Source organism: Anomaloglossus baeobatrachus, chromosome 3 (genome assembly GCF_048569485.1).
Source record: "Anomaloglossus baeobatrachus isolate aAnoBae1 chromosome 3, aAnoBae1.hap1, whole genome shotgun sequence".
NCBI classification, from domain to species: Eukaryota; Metazoa; Chordata; class Amphibia; order Anura; family Aromobatidae; genus Anomaloglossus; species Anomaloglossus baeobatrachus.
Genome location: NC_134355.1, coordinates 287,793,647 through 287,815,803, shown reverse-complemented (window position 1 = coordinate 287,815,803; position 22,157 = coordinate 287,793,647). Strand labels below are relative to the sequence as shown.

General features: G+C 42.8%; 1 protein-coding gene across 6 annotated transcripts in view; it reads left to right on the top strand.

Annotated features, from left to right (window-relative positions):
• The first annotated feature begins 852 nt into the window (after positions 1–852).
• The window catches only part of LAMA2 (laminin subunit alpha 2), a 1,231,414-nt gene continuing 1,210,109 nt past the window's right edge, over positions 853–22,157 (top strand). For all 6 annotated transcript variants that reach the window (XM_075339908.1, XM_075339907.1, XM_075339906.1 and 3 more), the window contains exon 1: positions 853–1,032. In XM_075339908.1, the coding sequence (XP_075196023.1) occupies positions 936–1,032 (97 nt within the window). In that variant the 5' untranslated portion in view covers positions 853–935. The remainder of the gene's footprint in view (positions 1,033–22,157) is intronic.

Sequence of the window (22,157 nt, the reverse complement as noted above, 5' to 3'; positions counted from 1 at the left end):
GCACCACTCAGTGCTCACTGATCCAGTCTCGCCATCGCACCACCGCTCTTTGCTCACTGGTCCAGTCCATGCATCCACCGGTCACGCCTGCCGCTCCCGCTCTTGCTCCCCTGAGTCCTGTTCCAGGTCTCAGGAGTCTGACTCTGACTGATGCCTCTGTATAGGACCGGGCCGTGCCCACTCACCTGGTCTTATAGGCCCAGCACTGCTGCAACAGGAAATGACCTGAGGCTGTGCTGGGTATATAAGACTGGCCTTTCCATGTGGGTGGGGCCTGATCATCGCTTGTGTTTCTTTGCTTTCTCTTGTGAGATAGGTGCTCAGGTCCTTTTGTTCCTGTTTCCTGTATTACTGCCTTAAAGTACGCTGTGACCCTAGTGACCTGGTCCTGTCTTTGCTTCCTGATACCTGCACCTGTTCCTGTACTGTCTTAAGGGACTCCATGACCCTGGTGACCTGGTTCTTCCCGTTCCTGCCACGCTAGTGCTCCAGCTACCGTGTACCCTGCCCTCCAGGTGGGGTGCTCGGTCCAGTGGATCCACCTCCTGGGCCTAACAGTTCTCCCCGGCCCTCACAGATTTCTCTAAAACTTCAGAATGAAATTCTACAAGGAATGTGAAAATGTAATCAATATTAAAGGTTCTTTACACACACATCATTAGTGAAGGTTCCAACATTGTGATGAGAAGTTCCCATTAATGCATCACTCATTAGAACATCAGAAGTCAGGTGCCATAACTGTGCAAATAGAAATGAACTGCCTCGTAGTTTGTCAGTGGGAGCAGAGAAGGAGGAGTAGAGTTTTCAAACTGTCTCTAACTTTAGCCTGAAATCTTAGTTGGAGTTTCTATGTGTCTGGCACACAGCTGCAGTCAGCGAGGAATAGCAAGGCGAGGAAAGGAGAGGCGTCTCCTCAGCGCCTTTCTTTCCACAAAATGCAGAATATTTGTCAACAGATCATGGCACAAAGAACTTTTCTTACACTTTTCCTAACTTTGATGCTCATCGGATACACTCAGGCTCAGCAGAGAGGTAAAGTTTCATGTGGTCTACGTCCTGTTTTTGCGTGTGTTTCCCAATACAATGACACTGTCTATAGCTGCTGCTGTCCCAGATATCAAATACAACATTTTTCTGTGACAGCTGAAAACAAGAATGGAGAACAAATATGTCCTGATTCCTTTAATCTTTTGGAGCGTAACTGCATGAATCTTTTTTTATGTAACTTTAGATCTGGACTTGTTAATAGTTAAGCATTGTTCCTATGTTTGATTCTTTTTCAGATGCTCGTAAAAGCCATGTCTGTTTTTTCCATTTTAACATTTCGTTTCTCTGAGAATAATATTTGTTACCATGATTTCAATGTAAAAATCAGCAAATAGTGACTTATACCAGACCAAGTTTTCACATTTAACGCTATGTAATCCATAGAACATGTTTTAGTACTTTTATATGAAATATTGCCTTAGGTTCATTGCGCACATATGACTTTATATTCCTATTAGAGCACTTTATATTATGAAGTCAGTGCATTAAGGGTGATGGGCAATACCAGTCATGTAAGAGAAACCTCAACATCATCAGGTCCATGTTCATATGGAGAAGTATTGTAATAGAGCTGGTATTTAAGATGTATTTAACTACATATATGCATATAGGAATTGTGATTGAAAGTGATTGCCCATTTGGAATGCCACTTTGGATATGATGCCATAGAGCTATTCAGCCTAGACACTTTTCTCTTTTTGCATAGCACTAGTTTTCAGGCTGCAAGCCAGATTCTGGTGCTAGCATCTGCACCTTTAGTAGTAACAGTTGGTTTGCTCACACTAACAAAATGGGGACCATAAGTAATATAAAATAAATAGGTCAAAAATAACTTGGGCTCACTGAGATGTAAGAATGTGTCTTCTTTTATTGGTTCAAAATCCATATACACGAAAAAGAAAGAACCAACGTCTCGGTTTATAATCAGCTTTTTTTCAAGGTTTTTCTTCTATGTGTGTACATGGATATAAAGTGGTCACAAAGGTAGGGAAATGAGTTTCTGCACCTATGACTTAAACTAGTACACCAGATGGTCATGATAATGAGGTGGAAGCTTGTCATGGCATATGAAGTAATGACGTAAGGAGAAGAACACCTGAAGAGGGAACTTGTGAATCAAAGGCTGGTTGCTCCATGAATTCTGACACTATCCTAGCAGTTGTAATTAGTAGATATGGGTAAAACATGTTAGCCAAGTTTGGTGTACACTTTGGAACTCTGTGACAACTAGAAAATGACAATGTAAATTATTTTGCTCATCTGTAGTAATTAGTTAATAATAATAACATTTACTCTATACTATATATTATAGTATATAAATATACTATATTTACTCATTTATTACTATAGCGCTATTAATTCCACAGTGCATTGCTTACATTGGCAATACTGTCCTCATTGAGGCTCACAATCTATAGTCCCTATCTGTATGTTTTTGGAGCATGGGAGGAAACCAGAGTACTCAGAGGAAACCCATGCAACCATACAAACTTCTTGCAGATGATGTTCTTAGTGGGACAAGAACTCAGGACCCCAGCGCTGCAAGACTGCAGTGCTAACCACTGAGCCACCATGCTGCCCTGCAATAGAGTTCATAGAATTTAGTGGATGGGTACCAGTACTTAAATTGTTTATAAGATTAAAAAAGAAAACTTTTGCCATCTGACTATGTTTGTTGTTAAAAACACAACCATCATTTCTAACCCTATCTGAGTCCAGTATTGTGTATTTAGTGGTGCTCTGCTGATTGTGAGTGAGTACACTGCAGTGGTGAGGTTTTGTCGACAGCACTGCAAACAATGTAGACGGCACAAGAACAGTGGTTGGCTTCAGCACTGTCAACATGATGTGACTGGTGCATCCAAAAAAAGGGAGACTGGCGCAGCACCAAAGACAGCGGTGGACGTGGAGAGGGAAAGTAAAGCACAACAAATAGAGCTCTCAGGCAAACGTTTTCTGAGAGAGAACAACTCCTTTAACGGTGACTTTTGGGACTTTAGTATGATGGCTGCATTCCTTTTAATTTTTAACAGGAACAGCATCATCCCTTTTTGTGACAGCAGTACTTACTTGCACCTCATCAGTGTGCATGTGCAGTTCAGTTGCATTCAAGTAAATGGGACTGAGCTAGAATACCAGTTGCCACATAATATATGACATTGTGATTGGTAAACAATGAAGGAGACATCACATGGTTCCTTCAAGCAGATGATTGGTGAAAATTGATGCTGCTCAGCACTGCTCGGTACTCGATCAAGCATTGGGTTGCTGGGGTACTCTTCTGCGTATCACGGGTGCTTGGATGTGTCCTTCATGAACCAGTGAACACAAAGCACAGGCTTGCTGCACTGAATGCTGCGAGCCAAAATGCCATTGAGAGCCACTTGCAGTCTCTGAATGGCTCTCACTGGGGGTAAAAACAATATTTCAGATGTAGTGTGTCTAAAATAAATGCTCACCTTCTCATGGATTTGCTGTGTTTATTGATAGCTGTATGTGGTGGAGAGCCGAACTAGCCAAACATTGACTTTTATTATACTCACTAATTGAATTGAGCCTATCCGAGTGTCTGACCTGCTCAACTCAAGGAATGAGCACTAGAGCATCTTAGTGTTCACTCATCATTTCAAGTACGGAGCACTGAGAATTGTAGTGCTTGCTCATCATTAGTGGAGATACCCAGCTTTCTGGGCAAACAGCTCTAGCTCAGGAAATTGGATGGAAGTGTCTGTGAACAGCAATTTTCAAGTCTTGCCACAGATTTTCAATGGGATTTAGATCTGGATTTTGACTGAGCAATTCAATTACATGAAAAGCTTTGATCTAAAATATTAATTTCACTGTAGCTGTGGCAGTACATTTAGGGTTGTTGTGGCTGCTTCTTTAATTAATACTCTCTTTGGTTGGGATGTTAGTTTGGGTGGATGGCCATGTCTTTGTAGATTTGAAATTGTGCTGTACTTCTTCTATTTTTGGATGATGGATTGAACAGTGCTCCATGAGAAGTTCAGAGCTTGGAATATTTTTTAGAACCTAACCCTGCTTTACTTTTCTCCACATTTATCCCTAACCAGTCTGTTATGTTTCTTGGTTGTCATGATGCTGTTTGATGCCTAATGTTGTTAAATAAACCTTTGAGGTCTTCATAGAACAGGTATGAATATAATGAGAATAACTTACATAGAGGGGCTCAAATGACCATTTCATTTCTGCAGGCAATTGGTCACTCAGGATTTTACTTAGGGTTATGAGACTATAGGGGGGCCTTATACAAATGCACATCAAAATTTTCAGATTTATACTTTAAAATATTTAGAAAACCATATATCATTTCCTTTACACTACAGAAACACATGCTACTTTGTGTTGTATATCACATAAAATCATAATAAAAGGCATTTGTGTGTAAGTGTAATGTGAACAAAGTTGGAAACGTCCACAGGATGTGATTACTTTTTTAAGGGTCTGTACAAGAAAGGTAAAGTTATTCATGCATTAGTGTACATTTTTTAAATATTTATATTGTTAGCAAAATTTTGTATCAATTTTTTGACAAATACTTTAAAGAGAACCTGTCATTACGATTTAGTATGTTCAAGTAAAGGCATGGTTATAATGGCAAGAAACCAGTTCAGCTCACAAGAGTAGATAGGATGTCTCAGAAGGTGTGATACATGGAAAAATATCAGGCCAGTTCCTGAACAGAAGCAATCCAGATTAGAAGAAGACTGGCATCCACAGATAGTATATTAAAACCTTTGCTTTATTCTTTCAAAACTTAAAACATAGACACCATCCGGTCTATGTGTTTCGAACAAAAAATGTTCATAATCATGACATGATTATGAACATTTTTTGTTCGAAACTTGTAGACCGGATGGTGTCTAAGTGTTAACTTTTTGGAATAATAAAGCAAATGTTTTAATATACTATCTTTGGATGCTGGTCTTCTTCTAATATGGTTATAATGGCGCTGTTACACAGATTAAATAGATACCTTTAGTAAAGAAATAAGCATTATAGTTATTCTTTTAGCCATATTTGAAGTTTGGGTGTAATAAGCTTTCAGTGAATTGGAGAATGACTGTGTGTAGGGTCTCTGGCTCTTCTGTGGGCCCTACAACTGCCTCTAGTGTCTGTACGTGCTCCTTTTTTAACGTTTGTGCCAGCGTCATCTTCACTGCAGGTGGAGCTTGAGCAGATTCATCTCCCGGTGATCTTCAGTAAAATTGTGCCTGTGGTGATGCATGCGTAGATTCAGATCTCGGCTCAATTATGCTGCTTTACTGAAGACTTGCCAGGAGATGAATATGTGGAGTGGGGAAGGTACTAGCACGAACTTTAAAAAATTGGGCACATATAGATGCCAGACGCAAACAGAGGGAGCAGTGCAGAGCCAAAGATCCTACCTGCAGTGCCACTCCACGGTCCCACCACAATTCACCGAAAGCTTATTACACCAAAATTTCAAATATGAATGCTGATTTATTTACTAAAGGTATCTATGGAATATGCATTACAGCCCCATTACGGCCATGCCTTCATTTTAACACTCTTGACGAGAGGTTCTCTTTAATAGAACTATCAATTACTTGCAAATAATAAGTCATGACTATGAGCTGGAAAATGTCCTGTAGCAGAGATGCTGTGCATGCCTAAAACAATAGCTATCTCATTTTACCCATAGTTGTTTATTTATATATACTTCATGCTTATTTTTTTCTTCCCTTGCATACTTACCCTTTTTAAATTCTAATTTGAGCCAATGACAGTACCACATTAATCCTTTATTGGAACAACATATATTTATATATTTATATGTCCTAAGAACTACTAATACTTTAGAACCACAAATGAAAAAAGAAATTAAAAAAATATAAAAAAAATCTACATGGAAAGGTGAAACAGTTCCCCTTAATTCGCAATTTGCTGCTTATAGACCTTTGCAAATCTGATTTTTGCAATAAGCATTTGCAGATCATTACAGTATAATGATGGGGAAAGTTATTTCTATGCCTTTAGATCACTGAGTCAAATATTTCTGAAATTGGTGATGCCAATGGATAATGAAGATGAATTGATTCCGGAATGTGATAAGAGAGAGAGAGAGAGAGAGAGAAAGAGAGAGAGAGAGAGAGAGAGAAAAGAAAAAAAAATGGATCCGGATCGTGCACCCCGAATCCCGGCTACTGGTCGGACTCGGATTGGGCTCTCAAACCGTGCGGATCTGAATTTCGCGGATCCGGGTCCGCTCAACACTAATCCTGGTGTTGAATAACTTTAAGAAAATGAATAATGCTTCCATTAAATATCCCAAAAATGTTAAACTGACAGAAAGAAAAGCCCTCTTCTCCCTACTTAATAATAATGATATTATCAGACCTGCTGACATCAGTTTATGGGCCTCATATGTTTGTGTGTGTATTTGTGTGTATTGACAGATAACAGAGAGCAGCAACGTGCATCCTTGTGGTCGGTGTAATTATGTGGGTGACCCCCAGGCGGCCCTCGACACTACTGTACCTGCTTCAGCAGATACTCCACCTCCTGCTGCCCAGGGTCCAGCTCTGAGACACCACTGCCGGCCTCTTTAAACACACAGCATCGTGCAGCTTCCACAGAGACATTGTGCTCCCCAATGCAGAAGCGAGACCCCTGCTCTCGCAGCAACCTTCGCAGAGATGCAGCCATCTTTAGGTCACATGATGGATGCACGCTGCTGACCTCACTCACCATAATGTGTGTAGTGTGGGAAGACAGTTCTTGGTCTCCTCCCTCCTTCCCTCACCATGATGCTAGAGTGGGCAGACAGAGGTGATGGCCGATAAGTGCGCAGCACTATATTGATGTGAATATGGCACTGTGCACCCGCTATATTGATGTGAATATGGCGCTGTGCACCCGCTATATCGATGTGAATATGGCACTGCGTACCCGCTATATTGATGTGAGTATGGCACTGTGCACCCGCCTGCTCGAAAAGGACACATTCAGCGTTATATAGTGAATAGAAGATTATTGATTACACTTGATAAGGGTCTAGTTGTCCATATCAACCAATCAGCGCTCAACTTTCACTTTACTTCAGCAGCTTCAATGCTGAAAGATGCACTATGGCTGCTATAGACAACCAGAACAATCTGACTGTGAGGCATTTCTCATACATCAGGCCCCGGTGTTCATGCCATGTCTAACCATATGTTATAAAAAAAAAAAAGGCCCTTTGGCCAATCAAACAGTTCGATCCCGGCTTTGTTCAGCAGGATATTATAGATACTACATATACAAAATGGCTCTGAAATAAGAGCTTACACTGAGATAGTGACAGTTTTAAATATTGTACATTCGCAGCAATACAATTTCATATACACTTAGTAAAATACTAATGCAGAATTTAGAACTGAGTAAAAATATTCCTCAGGAACATTTGTTAGATGAGTTTAGTATGGGAATTTTTCTTTTTCCACTTTTAGCTGAATATTTACTTAATGAGAACCGGTCATCAGGATTTTATACCCCAAAGTAATTGCATGTACAGTGGGTGAAGAAAGTATTCAACACGTCACCAATTTTTTAAGTAAACATAATTCTAAAGGTGCTATTTACATGAATTTCACATCAGATGTCAGTAACAACCCATCCAATCCACACAGGCAAAGAAATCAAACCATAGATAACCATAAATTAAGTTATGTGCAATAATGAGAACTGACACAGGGAAAAAATATTGAACGCATGAAGAATCATAGGTGCAAAAAGCCATGAAAAGCCGTGGCACCAGCTGAAATCTGTCGGTAAATAGAAAGCAATTCCGACACTTAGTGAAAAATAATAACCTCTATTTCAACTGATGGCCTATGAAAAATTGTCTCATTACTAAGGTGCCACACAAGAAACTTCTCATGATGTGTAAACCACTGAGCTGTCTCAAGACCTGCACAACCTTATTGTTGGAAATATACTGATGCATTTGTTATAGAAACATTTCTAAACTACTGAGAGACCTACAGAAAGATCTGTAATCAGCAGGTACAATTGTTTTAAAGAAAACAATAAGTGGTGCACTCAACCTCCATGACCTATTTTCACGCTCACCACGCAAGACTCCATTGCTGAATAAAAAGCATATTCAAGCATGTTTACAGTTTGCTCAACACCATTTATAAAAGCCTGTGAAATACTGGGAGAATATACAGTACAGACCAAAAGTTTGGACACACCTCATTCAAACAGTTTTCTTTAATTTCATGACTCTGAAAATTATAGATTCACATTGAAGGCAACAAAACTATGAATTAACACATGTGGAATGAAATACTTAACAAAAAAGTGGGAAACAGCTAAAAATATGTCTTATATTCTAAGTTCTTCAAAGTAGCCACCTTTTGCTTTGATTACTGCTTTGCACACTCTTGGCATTCTCTTGATGAGCTTCAAGAGGTAGTCAAGGACAACCAATGTCATAGAATAAGAAATCATGGCTACTCCTCTGTTTGCTAATATTTTTATGGAAAACTCCACAAAATGTGAATAACTTAAATATAACCTGTCATCTGGGTTTTTAGTAAATTCTTATCTTTCTTGTAAAAATCCATTTAGAGAAATCAATAGTTGAAATTATATGAATGGTCTTCCAACAGTCTTGAAGGAGTTCCCAGAGATGCTTAGCACTTGTTGGCCCTTTTGCCTTCACTCTGCGGTCCAGTTCACCCCAAACCATCTCGATTGTCTATAGGTCTGGTGACTGTGGAGGCCAGGACATCTGGCGTAGCATTCCATCACTCTCCTTTTTAGTCAAATAGCCCTTACATAGCCTGAAGGCCTGTTTGGGGTCATTGTCCTGTTGAAAAATAAATGATGGTCCAACTAAACGCAAACCGGATGGAATAACATGCCGCTGCAAGATGCTGTGGTAGCCATGCTGGTTCTGTATGCCTTCAATTTTGAATAAATCCCTAACAGTGTCAGCAGCAAAACACCCCCACACCATCACACCTCCTCCTCCATGTTTCACGGTGGGAACCAGGCATGTAGAGTCCATCCGTTCACCTTTTCTGCATCGCACAAAGACACGATGGATGGATCCAAAGATCTCAAATTTGGACTTATCACACCAAAGCATAGATTTCCACTGGCCTAATGTCCATTCCTTGTGTTCTTTAGCCCAAACAAGTCTCTTCTGCTTGTTGCCAGTCCTTAGCAGTGGTTTCCTAGCAGCTATTTACCATGAAGGCTTGCTGCAGGCCTGCTGCACAAAGTCTCCTCTTAACAGTTGTTCTTGAGATGTGTCTTCTGGTAGAACTCTGTGTAGCATTGACCTGGTCTCTAATCTGAGCTGCTGTTAACCTGCGATTTCTGAGGCTGGCGACTCGGATAAACGTATCCTCCGCAGCAAAGGTGACTCTTGGTCTTCCTTTCCTGGGGAAGTTCTCATGTAAGCCAGTTTCTTTGTAGCATTTGATGCTTTTTGCCACTGCACTTGGGGACACTTTAAAAGTTTTCCCAATTTTTCGGACTGACTGACCTTCATTTCTTATAGTAATGATGGCCACTCATTTTTCTTTACTTGGCTGTTTTTTTCCTGCCATAATACAAATTCTAACAGTCTATTCAGTAGGACTATCAGCTGTGTATCCACCATACTTCTGCACAACACAACTGATGGTCCCAACCCCATTTATAAGGCAAGAAATCCCAGTTATTAAACCTGACAGGGCACACCTGTGAAGTGAAAACGATATCCGGTGACTACCTCTTGAAGCTCATCAAGAGAATGCCATGCGTGTGCAAACCAGTAATCAAAGAAAAGGGTGGCTACTTTGAAGAACCTAGAATATAAGACATATTTTCAGTTGTTTCACACTTTTTTGTTAAGTATTTCATTCCACATGTGTTAATTCATAGTTTTGATGCCTTCAATGTGAATCTACAATTCATGAAAATAAAGAAAACTGTTTGAATGAGAAGGTGTGTCCAAACTTATGGTCTGTACTGTAGTCTGGTCAGATAAGGCTAAAATTGAACTCTTTGGATGCCATAAAACACACCATGTTTGGAGGCCAAACCACATACTAATAGTGAAGTTTGGAGGTGGGGCTGTTTTTCAGCAAATGGCACTGGCAAACATCATATAAATGAAGGGAGGTTGAATGGAAAAATGTAATGAGACTTTCTTGATAAAATATCTTCTGCAATCTACCAGGATGATGAAGATGAAATGAGGGTAGACATTTCCACACAAAAATGATCCCAAACATACAGCCAAGGAAAATTCGTTTGAGAAAGAAAATAAAGCTGCTGCTCAGCCAATCACTTGATTGAATCCAATAGAATATTTATGGAAGGAACTAGAGCTCAGAGTTAATAGAAGGACCCCACAGAACATTCATGATTTTAAAAGTGCTTGTGTTGAAGAATTGTTCAGAAATACATTTACTTAGATAATATATGATGTGTTTAATAAGATTATTTTATTCTGAGTAATTCCTTACTATTTTAGTAGACATAAATGTTACCATTTCAGTGAAATCCGTAGTTTAAATTGTTGCTGCAGTTACTGCTCTCCTGCCCTCAGTACCCACCAAATGCACTTGCAACTCATTTTCATACAATTTCAACTATTGATTTCTTTAAATGGATTTTTACAAGAAAGATAAGAATTTATTAAAAACCCAGATGACAGGTTATTTTTAAGTTGTTCACATTTTGTGTAGTATTCCATAAAAATATTAGCAAACAGAGGAGTAGCGATGATTTCTTATTCTATGACATTGGTTGTCCTTGAGCAACCCTAGATTGCCTAATGCAGATATAATTATTGAATAATCTATGAAACATTTTTATGTTTAATTTATAAAAATATTCTCTGCATAAGCTGTTAACTAAAATAAAATAATGTGATAGAGTAGATGTTTGTGGTTTATCAGATTGATTGCTCTCAGTTTGAGAAACAAAATTAAAATCTTGCAGTTCTGATACCTTTTATTGGCTAACTAAAATAAAATAAATTATGTTATAGTGGAAGCTTTCTAAACTTCTCAGGTCTCTTCATCAGGTGTGGTATAACAAAATATCTGAAGAAACACAAATATATACCCAAACAGGTCTTAGAGGTCGGGATGTCTCTCATTCAAAATTTGAATTCAAAGTGCCTTTGGACTCAGCAGTCTCGCATTCGGACTCGGTCGCTAGGACAGCTGCTCAGCTTAAGGCCCCCTTCACACGTCAGTGAAAATCACGCACGTGTTTCACGGACGTGTCAAAGGTGCGTTTTCCCCTCTGTGTGCCGTGTTTATGGCACTACGTGTGTTTGCCGTATGTTATCTGTGATAACACACAGAGAATGAGAACTTTCAACTCACCTGTCCCTGGCGTCGCTGTCCGTGGTGCTGATCTTCGGTCTCCAGCCCTGCCGACTCCCCGCTGCTGTTGCTTCCGCCGCAGTAAAGTGAATATTAAATGAGCATAATGAGCGGCGGTTGGCAGCAAGTGACAGCAGCGGAAGAGACAGGAGGGCTGGAGAAGGTGAGTAAAGATTTGTTATTTTTTCCCTGACACGTGAGTTTTCTCCAGCGCATGTCACACGGGACCGCATCCACACTACATCCATGTGGTCCATAAGTGGGCCGTGTGACACCTGTGCTGCCGGAGAAAAACAGACATGCATCCATGTGGAGCACACAGACACACGTATGCTCCACACGGAGGCACGGGCCAATGGCTGCACATGTGCGTGCACATAAACCCATTGATTTTAATAGGTTTACATGTGCTTGTGTCTCCGGTACATGTGGGCATGGACCTAGCACGTACCGGAGACATGTGCGTGTGAAGGGGGCCTAAGCGCTGCTCCCAACATCTAGGAAGTTCTCGTAATGTGCAGTTACTTGCTGGGTGCTCTGCACCTAAATGCCCAGTAAGTTCTGCAGTGCATGTGCAGGTGAGAAAGGCTTTGCCTTCGAAACCTAAGAGCAGAATCCACACTAATGTGCATGTCCATGACACAGCAATGTCCCATTGGTGTTCAAGTGTCAGCAGACCTAATGATGTGTCATCACCGGATTGGCCCACGGGTGACGTCATCGCTGACTGGACATGAGTGTTTGGGGCAGAGCCTTGTCTATTTAAGCTGCTTCCGAGTGCACATGGGTGGGCATTAAATATTAATTATCATTCTAGGTTTGGAGGGGTGGGAGATTGGCTCTCCACTCCCAGTGCTCCTTGTCCCGTAGCCAGGTTCCTGCGAGAGGGATACTCTGCATCTAAAACAGGCTGCTTAGGTAGGTTCTGTGCTTACCACTGCTTGATTACTGTGAGAGGCTTACTCCAGAGCTAGTTCAGGCAGCTAAGGAAGGTACTGTGAATGTCGAAGTCTGGTTCCTGCGAAAGGGTTACTCCGCACTTAGAACAGACTGCCTAGGCAGGTACTGCACGCACCATGACTTGGATCAGTCAGGGGGTTACTCTACATCCGGACAGGTCACCTAGGTAGGAATAGTTATTTGAACTGTGTGCGTACACCTCCGCTTTTGAATAATTTATTAGTGTAACCTCTGTGAAGTCCAACAGAGGTTATAGTGACTTTATTTATTTGCATAATCTCTGAGATGTTTAACAGGGATTATTGCTGTGCAACCTACACTACTGTGTGAAGTAACAACGGTTGCGGTGGGACTCCTCAGTTAGTATTTTAGTTGCTGAGGTCTGTCTAGCTCAGTGGGTTACTTAGCTGCAGCATACCACCACTGCACAGTGGACCCGGGTTACAATTGCAAACTTTATTAGTTATAATTATTTGCAATTTGTCAGCCCTTAACAAAAGGGCAGAGGCATAAGACCATGCCTGATGAAGAGACCGGAGAAGTCTTGAAAGCTTGCTTTGTAACATCATTTATTTTATTTTAGTTAGCATTAAAAGGTATCATAACTACAAGATTATAATTTTGTTTCTCTCATTGAGAGCAATCAATGATTTTTCAACTGGCTAACACGGTACCAAAACTTTTTTCTTTCAACTGGTTTATCAGAGACACTTTTCTTCTTTTATGCAGGTAACCTTAGCTAAAAACAAAGAAAAAATCATGTGGGTTTTTCTAAATGTATACTATAATCATTATTACATAGAATATCTAGCAAGTACATAACTAAGATTAAAAAAAGTATAACAAATCATATTAAAAGATTCAATAGTTTCATAAGCAAAGTCTTCTAGCATTGGCATTTCTAAAAACAGTGATCAGTGTCTGTTGACTTTGCATACCATTAATCCAGAAATAGGATGTCATGCTGTAAAGGAGCATTTTTAGCCACGAGTGATTTATACATGAGCTTTGTTTCATGTGGATGCGATAAGTGTTATGGTATGTGTACAAAGTGCTATTCAACACATTTAGCATACATAGCTTGTTTCTAACCTTGCCATGTTTTTATATTTTTGGAAAATAACTATATGTTCTTCAGCACAATCACATCTGTCACAGCAATGTAGGAATCACACAATTCTTTATAGGATCCTTCTAAACACAATTCATTTGTCTTTTCTTATTGAAGCAGTTCCACATTCTACATATGTTATTTATTGGATGAGCGTGCTATGTTTGAGTCAAAGCTACTTGATGTCCCAGCTTTTGCACAGTTCTGAATAAGCTCCACAATTCCCTCACATATGCTTTCCATCATCAGAAACAGACAGCGTGACAGCTCTTGAGCAGCATATCTCTTTATTAGAGTTTGAAGCATTACAATTTCAGGACACAAAGACGAGCCTTAATTGCAATTAACTGCTTATGTCTCTCATAGGTCATTTAACATTGTCTAATGGCATTTTTTTATATCCTATTTGTATATTTATGTACCTATTCCAACTTGGCTTATTTCAAAGACAGTCTGGACATTCTTAATAACTCCCACACTAGCTGTAAAGAGCCAAAGTCATAATTACTGGAATAACAATAATGATATTACAAATGCCTTCCATTTCCCATATCTCATCTTCTTATTATGTATGCTATTATGAGTATTAGCCAAAAGCCTCAGTAAACCATTCATGTGTTTCATTATAGTGTTCATTTTGTCTGGGACTAAAGAAACATATTTCCTAATTGTTTTCCTCCAGCAACAAGTCAGATCATGGATACAAAACACTTGTGTTACTATAAGGATTCAACAGATCCATGTATTTCAAGGACAAGTCATTGATTTCCATTGTTTCTGTGGCAAAGCAGAAGGAGAGTTTAAGGATGTGAATACAGAGGTTTTTGTGGAGTGGGGACACTGCAAAAAAAGCCTATAAAAATCACAACAAAATCCTTAAAATACTTTTTCCTATTCATTTTTAGTGTAAAAACAAATTATTGTTTCTATATTCAGTTTTTTGAGACCTTTTTGCCACTTCAGGTTTTGAAAATACCTAGTATGAAAAAATAAAGTGCACATCCCCTTAAAGTAGCTCCTTATGGAATCTGTTCCAATCTAGACAATATCCAATCAAAAGGCTGCTAAAAAATGCATAATGAGAAAAGGAAAAGACTCCTCTAAAAACCTCTCCAAATAAGGCCCCCTTCACACGTACGTGCTTCCGGTATGTGTTTGGCAGTTTTCTCACGTACCGGAGACACGTACACACGTACACCTAGGTTTTCCTATGGTTTTGGACACACGTAAGTATTTGCGCATGGAACGTGTTTCCACTCCGTACTTAAGTGTGTCCGTGTGTTTCTCATGCCGACATATCCGTTTCCTCTCCGGCATCATGGGTGTCACACAGAATGCAAACGTGTCACACGTAACACACACGGACTACACAGATGTGTTCCATGTGACACGTATTAGAGAGAAGACATGTGTCTGTGAGTAAAAAAACCTAAACTTAACTCACCTTCTCCTGCCCTGCTGTCTCTGCCGCTGCTGTCACTTGCTGCCGACCGCCGCTCATTATGCTAATTGAATATTCACTTCACTGTGGCCGGAAACAGCAGCAGCGGGGAATCGGCAGGACCGGAAACCGTAGATCAGCACCACGGACAGCGACGCCTGGGACAGGTGAGCATAAAGTTCCTGTTCTCCGTGTGTTATCTCAGATAACACACAGAGAACACACGTAGCCCATAAACACGGGTCACGGAGGGAAAAACGCACCTCTGACACGTCCGTGAAAAACGTGCGTGATTTTCACGGACGTGTGAAGGGGGCCTAAGACTGTTTTCTGAAGTCCTTTCAATTCAAAATCTCATCCTTTTTGACTTTTTGTGTCGAAAAATTACTGTGTGCGCATACTCCTACAATTTTTGATTAGCTTCCCAGAAAATTACATCTGTGGATTTGAGCATCCTGTGGTTACCTTATTTTCAGGAAACCCTGATTAAATCTGAAAAAAATTTGATACCTCCTGAACTGGTGCTTCTGTATACTTACTTATTTCTTCACATATATGTAGTCTGTTTAAGGCCTGCGACACACATCCGTGCTGCCGGCACGTGTTTGTCATTTTTTACACGTACCGGCGGCACGGAGACACGTTAACCAATGCTACCCTATTGTAGCAGGCACACACACGTAAAACCACACGGAACGTGTGTCCGTGTGCGTTTGTACGTGTGTGCGTTTTTCAAAGCGCTGACATGTCAGTGATTTCTCCCGCAGCACGGGTGTCACACGGCCCGCACCCGTACCACACGGGTGTAGTGTGGATGCGGTCCCATGTGACACGAGCCGGAGAAAACAAACATGTCAGTGAAAAAAAAAAAAACATTAACTCACCTTCTCCAGCCCTCCTGTCTCTGCCGCTGCTGCCTCTTGCTGCCGACCGCCGCTCATTATTCTCATTGAGTATTCACTTCACTGCCTGGCAGCAGCAGCAGCAGGGAGACGGGAGGGCTGGAGACCGAGGATCAGCACCACGGACAGCAGCGCGGACATCAGGAAGGACCAGGTGAGTATGTTAATTACCGGTTCTACGTGTGCTATCGCGGATAGCACACGTAGAACACACGTGTCACGCACGTACCAGAGACACGTACTTACCTGCACGCAACACGCAGGGAAAATACGTGTCTCTCGGCACGTGCGTGAATTTCACGTGAGTGTGGCAGAGGCCTAAGGCTGTGTGCACATGTTGCGTTTTTTACCGCGGAAACGCTGCGTTTAGAACCGCAGCGTTTCAGTGGCAAATTGCATGCGTTCAGCTTTCCCAGCAAAGTGTATGAGAAAGCCGAAAAATCAGTGCACACGCTGCGTTTCTAAACGCAGCGTTTTGGATGCCAAAAATCGGTGCGGAAAGAAAAGCAGCATGTCACTTCTTTTGTGCGTTGTGGCTGCGTTCTCTCCCCCATTAAATCAATGATGTGGGGTCAGAACGCAGCTACACCGCAGTTCGCTGCTTTTTTGTTGCGGTCTGCGGGCTTTGTCGGCATGCCAGAACGCAGGCATTTACCTGGAAGTGAGGTCAAGAGGTTTCCTGTTGACCTCACTTCCTGGCAAAGTCCTGGAAAGCCCCCAGTGTCGCCAAAGTGCCCGCCCCGACCCCCGACCCCCCTCCCGAAAATCCAACATGGCCACGCGCACAGTAGCGCACCGGCCACCCTGCTCCTATGATTTCTGTCGCATGTGCCTTGAGACATGCGACAGAAAAATGCCCCCCAGGCCCTGCCCGGTCACCCCCTATTCCCCCCGGTATTCCCCCTTACCTGTCCGGTCGCAGCACTGATCCCCCACGGCCCCTTCCTCCTTCACAGTGCACGCTGGCCGGTCACATGAGCAGAGCAGCTGACAGCCAGCACTGTGACAAGTGTGAGCTGTGCTGGCTGCTCGGCACTCTGCAGCTGTGACCCGGGGAGAGTGGGTGCAGATTTTTGGCACCCACTCTCCTCAAATGGAGGGTCTGCCTTCCTAGAAAATGGGGGATACGTTCCCTGACGTCCAAATGGATTTCTGCGGACCCATTTTTTTCAAATTTTTTGATTAAATTGGAGAACAAGGGAATGATTTGGGGAGTGTTTTTTCTAATAAAAAAATTTTTGTCATTTTTTTTTGCTTTTGTTTACTGTCAATTAGTTATGTCTGGTATCTGATAGATGCCGTGACATCACTAATTGCTGGGCTTGATGCCAGGTGACATTACACATCTGGTATCAACCCCATTTATTACCCCGTTTGCCAACGCACCAGGGCACGGGATGAGTTGGGGTGAAGCACCAGGATTGGCGCATCTAATGGATGCGCCACTTCTGGGGCGGCTGCGGCCTGCTATTTTTAGGCTGGGAAGAGTCCAATAACCATGGCTCTTCCCACCCTGAGAATACCAGACCCCAGCTGTCAGCTTCACCTTGGCTGGTGATCTAATTTGGGGGGACCCCGCGTTATTTTTTTTTAATTCTTTATTTATAAATAAAAAAAAAAAAGCCTGGGGAGCCCTCAAAATTGATCACCAGCCAAGATGAAGCTGCCAGCTGAGGTTTGCAGGCTACAGCTGTCTGCTTTACCCTGACTGGCTATCAAAAATAGGGGGGACCTCACGCCATTTTTTTCATTGTTTTTTTTTTTGGATAAATACTAAGCTAGGCACCCTTTAGTGCCACATGAAAGGTACTAAAGGTGCCAGCTTAGAATATGCAGGCGGGGGTGGGACGTTATATATATTTGACATTCATTCATCCATTGACGCTTTTTAGGCTGTGTGTCCACAATCAGGGTTTGCAGCGTTATGGGCGCTGAGTGTTTTCCCTGCGTCCATAACGCTGCGTTGTGCAGTAGAAGCACAGTGGAAGGATTTTTGGAGATCCCATGCCCACTGTGCTTCTTTTCTCCGCAGCATAAACTGACCGGTGGCGTGGCTTCCCGAGCCTCAGCATGTCAATTTATGCTGCGGAGACGAGAGTGTTCTCTGCAGGTAGGAATAGAGCTAAAGTCCACAGCAGCCTGAACCCAAATCGTGGGCATGGGCAGCTGCAGGAAGGCTGGCACTGTGTACTAGACGCCGTGTCGCTGGATCATGGCCACATAGCCTTAGGCCTCTTTCACACGTCAGTGATTCTGGTACGTTTGTGCTTTTTTTTAAACGTACCAGAATCACTGACATACGCAGACCCATTATAATGAATGGGTTTGCTCACACGTCAGTGATTTTTCACTGCACGTGTCTCCATGCGGCGTACCCGCGTGTGCGTGATTGCCGCACGGAGACATGTCCATTTTTTTCTGACATCACTAATGTTCCACGGACCACGCAGTGGTGTGGTCCGTGAAACACGTGCCAGAAAAAAAACGTGCTTTTAAAATAAAAATCATTTTAACTCACCCGGCGTCCAGCGATGTCCTCTGCAGCCCGTGCAGCTTGCTGCTTCTGAGCCGGCTCATTATTGTCGCGCATATTCATGATGCGCGACACAGCCGACCTGGAAGCAGCTGCTGCGGGGGTCAGCACCAGCCGGATGCTGCACCGCGGGAGCGATCAGCACCATGGAGAGCGGGAGCGGGCGCAGGTGAGATGATTACTGAGTGCAATCACGGGCCACGGAGAACGGAGCCCGGATTGCACTTAGACAACCCACGTGTGCCGTGATTCACGGCACATGGAGGGACATGTGCATGTTTTACACGCCAGTGTAAAACGTCAGTGTTTTTCACTGACGTGTGAAACGGGCCTAAAAGTGAGAATATTGTTGCTACAGCAACATTTTGGGTGAAGTAGCTGTGGATTCAAAATGCTTAATATACTCCTGAATAAAATCCTTGAGGGGTGCAGATTCCAAAATGGGGTCACTTGTGGGGGTTTTCTGACGTATAGGTACCCAAGGGGCCCTGCTAATGTGACATGGTGCGCGAAGTTTGTTTCAACTTTTTCAAAATTCAAATGGTGCTCCTTCCATTCCAAGCCCTCCCATTTATCCAAACAGAATGTGGAGAAGGAAATGACATCACAGGTTTTTTTTCCAAAGGTCTGTGTTCAACCAACTTTATTAACACTGAGAAGTCTTAAAAAAACGCACCTAAAAAAACGCATGAAAACCGCATGAAAAACGCATGCGTTTTCGATGTGTTTTTCTCAAAAAGCATTGTTTACAATTCTCCCCTCTGCCAGAGGGTGCGTTTTTTTCCGCGCTGAAAAAAAGCAACGTGTGCACATAGCCTTAATGTCAGACAACACTAGAGTAGCTTTTCAAAGAAGGTAAAACTCTAACTGAGGCACCTATTGCAACAAATTCTATTCACTTACTTGTAACATTCTTTGATGTGCTGAATAGAGATGAGCGAACCGGTCCCGGTTCGGCTCGAGGCCGGTTCGCCGAACGGGGGTCCCGTTCGAGTTCGGTTCGTCGAACGTTCGACGAACCGAACTAGAACCAATAGGCTATAATGGGAGGCAATCACAAACACATAAAAATGCATTATAAATGTACACAAACAGTTAATAAACATTGCCATAACACTTACCGGTCCTCGCGATCCCTTCTGCACTCTGTCTCCTGCCGCTATTCCATCCGATGATCGCTGAATCCTCCCGGTGACCTGCACTGCCAGCAGAGAAGCAGGACCTATCGTGACGTCAAAATAGCCATGTGACCAGTCACGTGGCTATTATCTCATTGGCTACAGACTGGTCACATGACTATGACACGTCATGTAGGACCTGCGAGTGCATCTCTCCGGTACACGGTGCACATATGTGTATCGCCGTGTACCGGCGACATGCTCTAGCACACGGTCGACTCCCCGTTCCGTTAGGGACCGGCTGACACAGCCGGTCATTAACGGAGATCACCGTTGCCATAGCAACGCAGTTAGCGGTGACGTCACCGCTAACCGCGGCTCCGGGAGCACCGTTGCTATGGTAACGCGTCTGTCAGCGTTACCGCTGTTACCGCTTGCAGCCAGCAGTGATCACTCACGGAGTGAAGGCTGCACGCTGCTTCCCGATTGTAGTGAGCATTGTAGTTAGGATGGAGGTTCCCCAGCCCCAAGTGATGCCCCTCACTACAATCGTCACTACTACTACACTAGAAAGAAAGAAGACAGAAGAGCAGGATCGTGGAGGGCTGACAGGGGTAATAAAGATGGAGTCTCTAATGTGTCTGTGTATTTATTTCTATTAAAGTATTTTTTCTCTGTGTGGTGTCTTTTTTTAACCCTTTATTGGAGATTCTTAATGGCCGGGTCAAACGTGCCTGACATTAAGAATCTCTGGCTTAATACTGGCTGGTAAAACAAAGCCAGTATTAACTCATGATTACCCAACAAGCCACCCGGCTCCAGGGCTGTTGGAAGAGTTGGATACAGCGCCAGATGATGGCGCTTCTATGAGAGCGCCATTTTCTGGGACGGCTGCGGACTGAAATCCGCAGCAGAGGCGCCCACAAACCTCGGGCTAACCTGTGCTGCGGATTCCAATCCCCAGCTGCCTAGTTGTACCCGGCTGGACACAAAAATAGGGCGAAGCCCACGTCATTTGTTTTTTAATTATTTCATGAAATAAGTGAAATAATTAAAAAAAACGGGCTTCCCTATATTTTTGGTTCCCAGCCGGGTACAAATAGGCAACTGGGGGTTGGAGGCAGCCCGTGGCTGCCAGCTGTACCTGGCTAGCATACAAAAATATGGCGAAGCCCACGTCATTTTTTTGGTGGGCAAAAAACTTCTGCATGCAGTCCTGGATGGAGTATGCTGAGCCTTGTAGTTCTGCAGCTGCTGTCTGCTCTTCTCCATACAGACAGACAGCAGCTGCAGAACTACAAGGCTCAGCATACTCCATCCAGGACTGTATGCAGAAGTTTTTTGCCCCCTGAAAAAATTATGTGGCTTCGCCATATTTTTGTATGCTAGCCAGGTACAGCAGGCAGGTACGGCTGCCCCCAACCCCCAGTTGCCTATTTGTACCCGGCTGGGAACCAAAAATAAAGGGAAGCCCTTTTTTTATTATTTCATGAATTTCATGAAATAATTAGAAAACAAATGACGTAGGCTTTGCCCCATTTTTGTGTCCAGCCAGGTACAACTAGGCAGCTGGGGATTGGAATCCGCAGCACAGGTTGGCCTGAGCTTTCTGGGCCCCACTGCTGCGATTTGCAGTCTGCAGCCGCCTCAGAAAATGGCATTTTCATAGAAGCGCCATCTTCTGGCGCTGTATCCAACTCTTCCAGCACCTGCCTGCTATACCTGGCTAGCATACAAAAATATGGCGAAGCTCACGTCCTTTTTTTGTAGCTTTTTGGCAAAAAAAAAAAAAAATGCTTCCCTGGATTTTCCATTGCCAGTGAAGGTAACACCAAGCAGTGGGGGTTAGCAGCCAGTAGCTGCTTGGATTACCCTTAGCTAGCAATACAAAAAATGCAGTGGGAGCTAACATATATTTTTTTTAATTATTTATTTAAATAACTAAAAATAAAATGGGCTTCCCTGTATTTTGATTGCTGGACATCACAGTGCTGTAAAAATAAATCTTTAAAAAAATGACGTAGCGCTCCGCGGTATTTTTGATTCTCAGCGCAGATAAAGCAGACAGCTATGGGTTGCCACCCCCATCTGCCTGCCGTTACCTTGGTTGGCAATCAAAATACAGGGAAGCCCATTAATTTTTTCTATTTAAAAAATAGTTAAAAAAAAAAAATTACGTTGGGTCCCCCCATTTTTGATAGCCAGCTAGGGTAAAGCAGACGGCTGTAGCCTGAAAACCACAGCTGGCAGCTTTACCGTGGTTGGGGATCCAATGTGGAGGTCCCCTCAGGCTCTTTTTTATAATTATTTTATAAATATTAATAATTACACAATAAAAGTAGGGGACCCCCCAAATTGGATCACCAGCCAAGGTAAAGCGGACAGCTGTGGTCTGGTATTCTCAGGGTGGGAAGGTCCATAGTTATTGGGCCTTCACAGCCTAAAAATAGCAGGCCGCAGGCACCCCAGACGTGGCGCATCCACTAGATGCGCCAATCCTGGCGCTTCACCCCAGCTCATCCCGTGCCCTGGTGCAGTGGCAAACGGGGTAATAAATCGGGTTGATACTAGCTGTAAAGTCACCTGAGATCAAGCCCAGCAGTTTGTGATGTCATGGCGTCTATTAGATACCCAACATCATAAACTGTCAGTACTAACAAAAACAAAAAATCGACAAAAGAAAT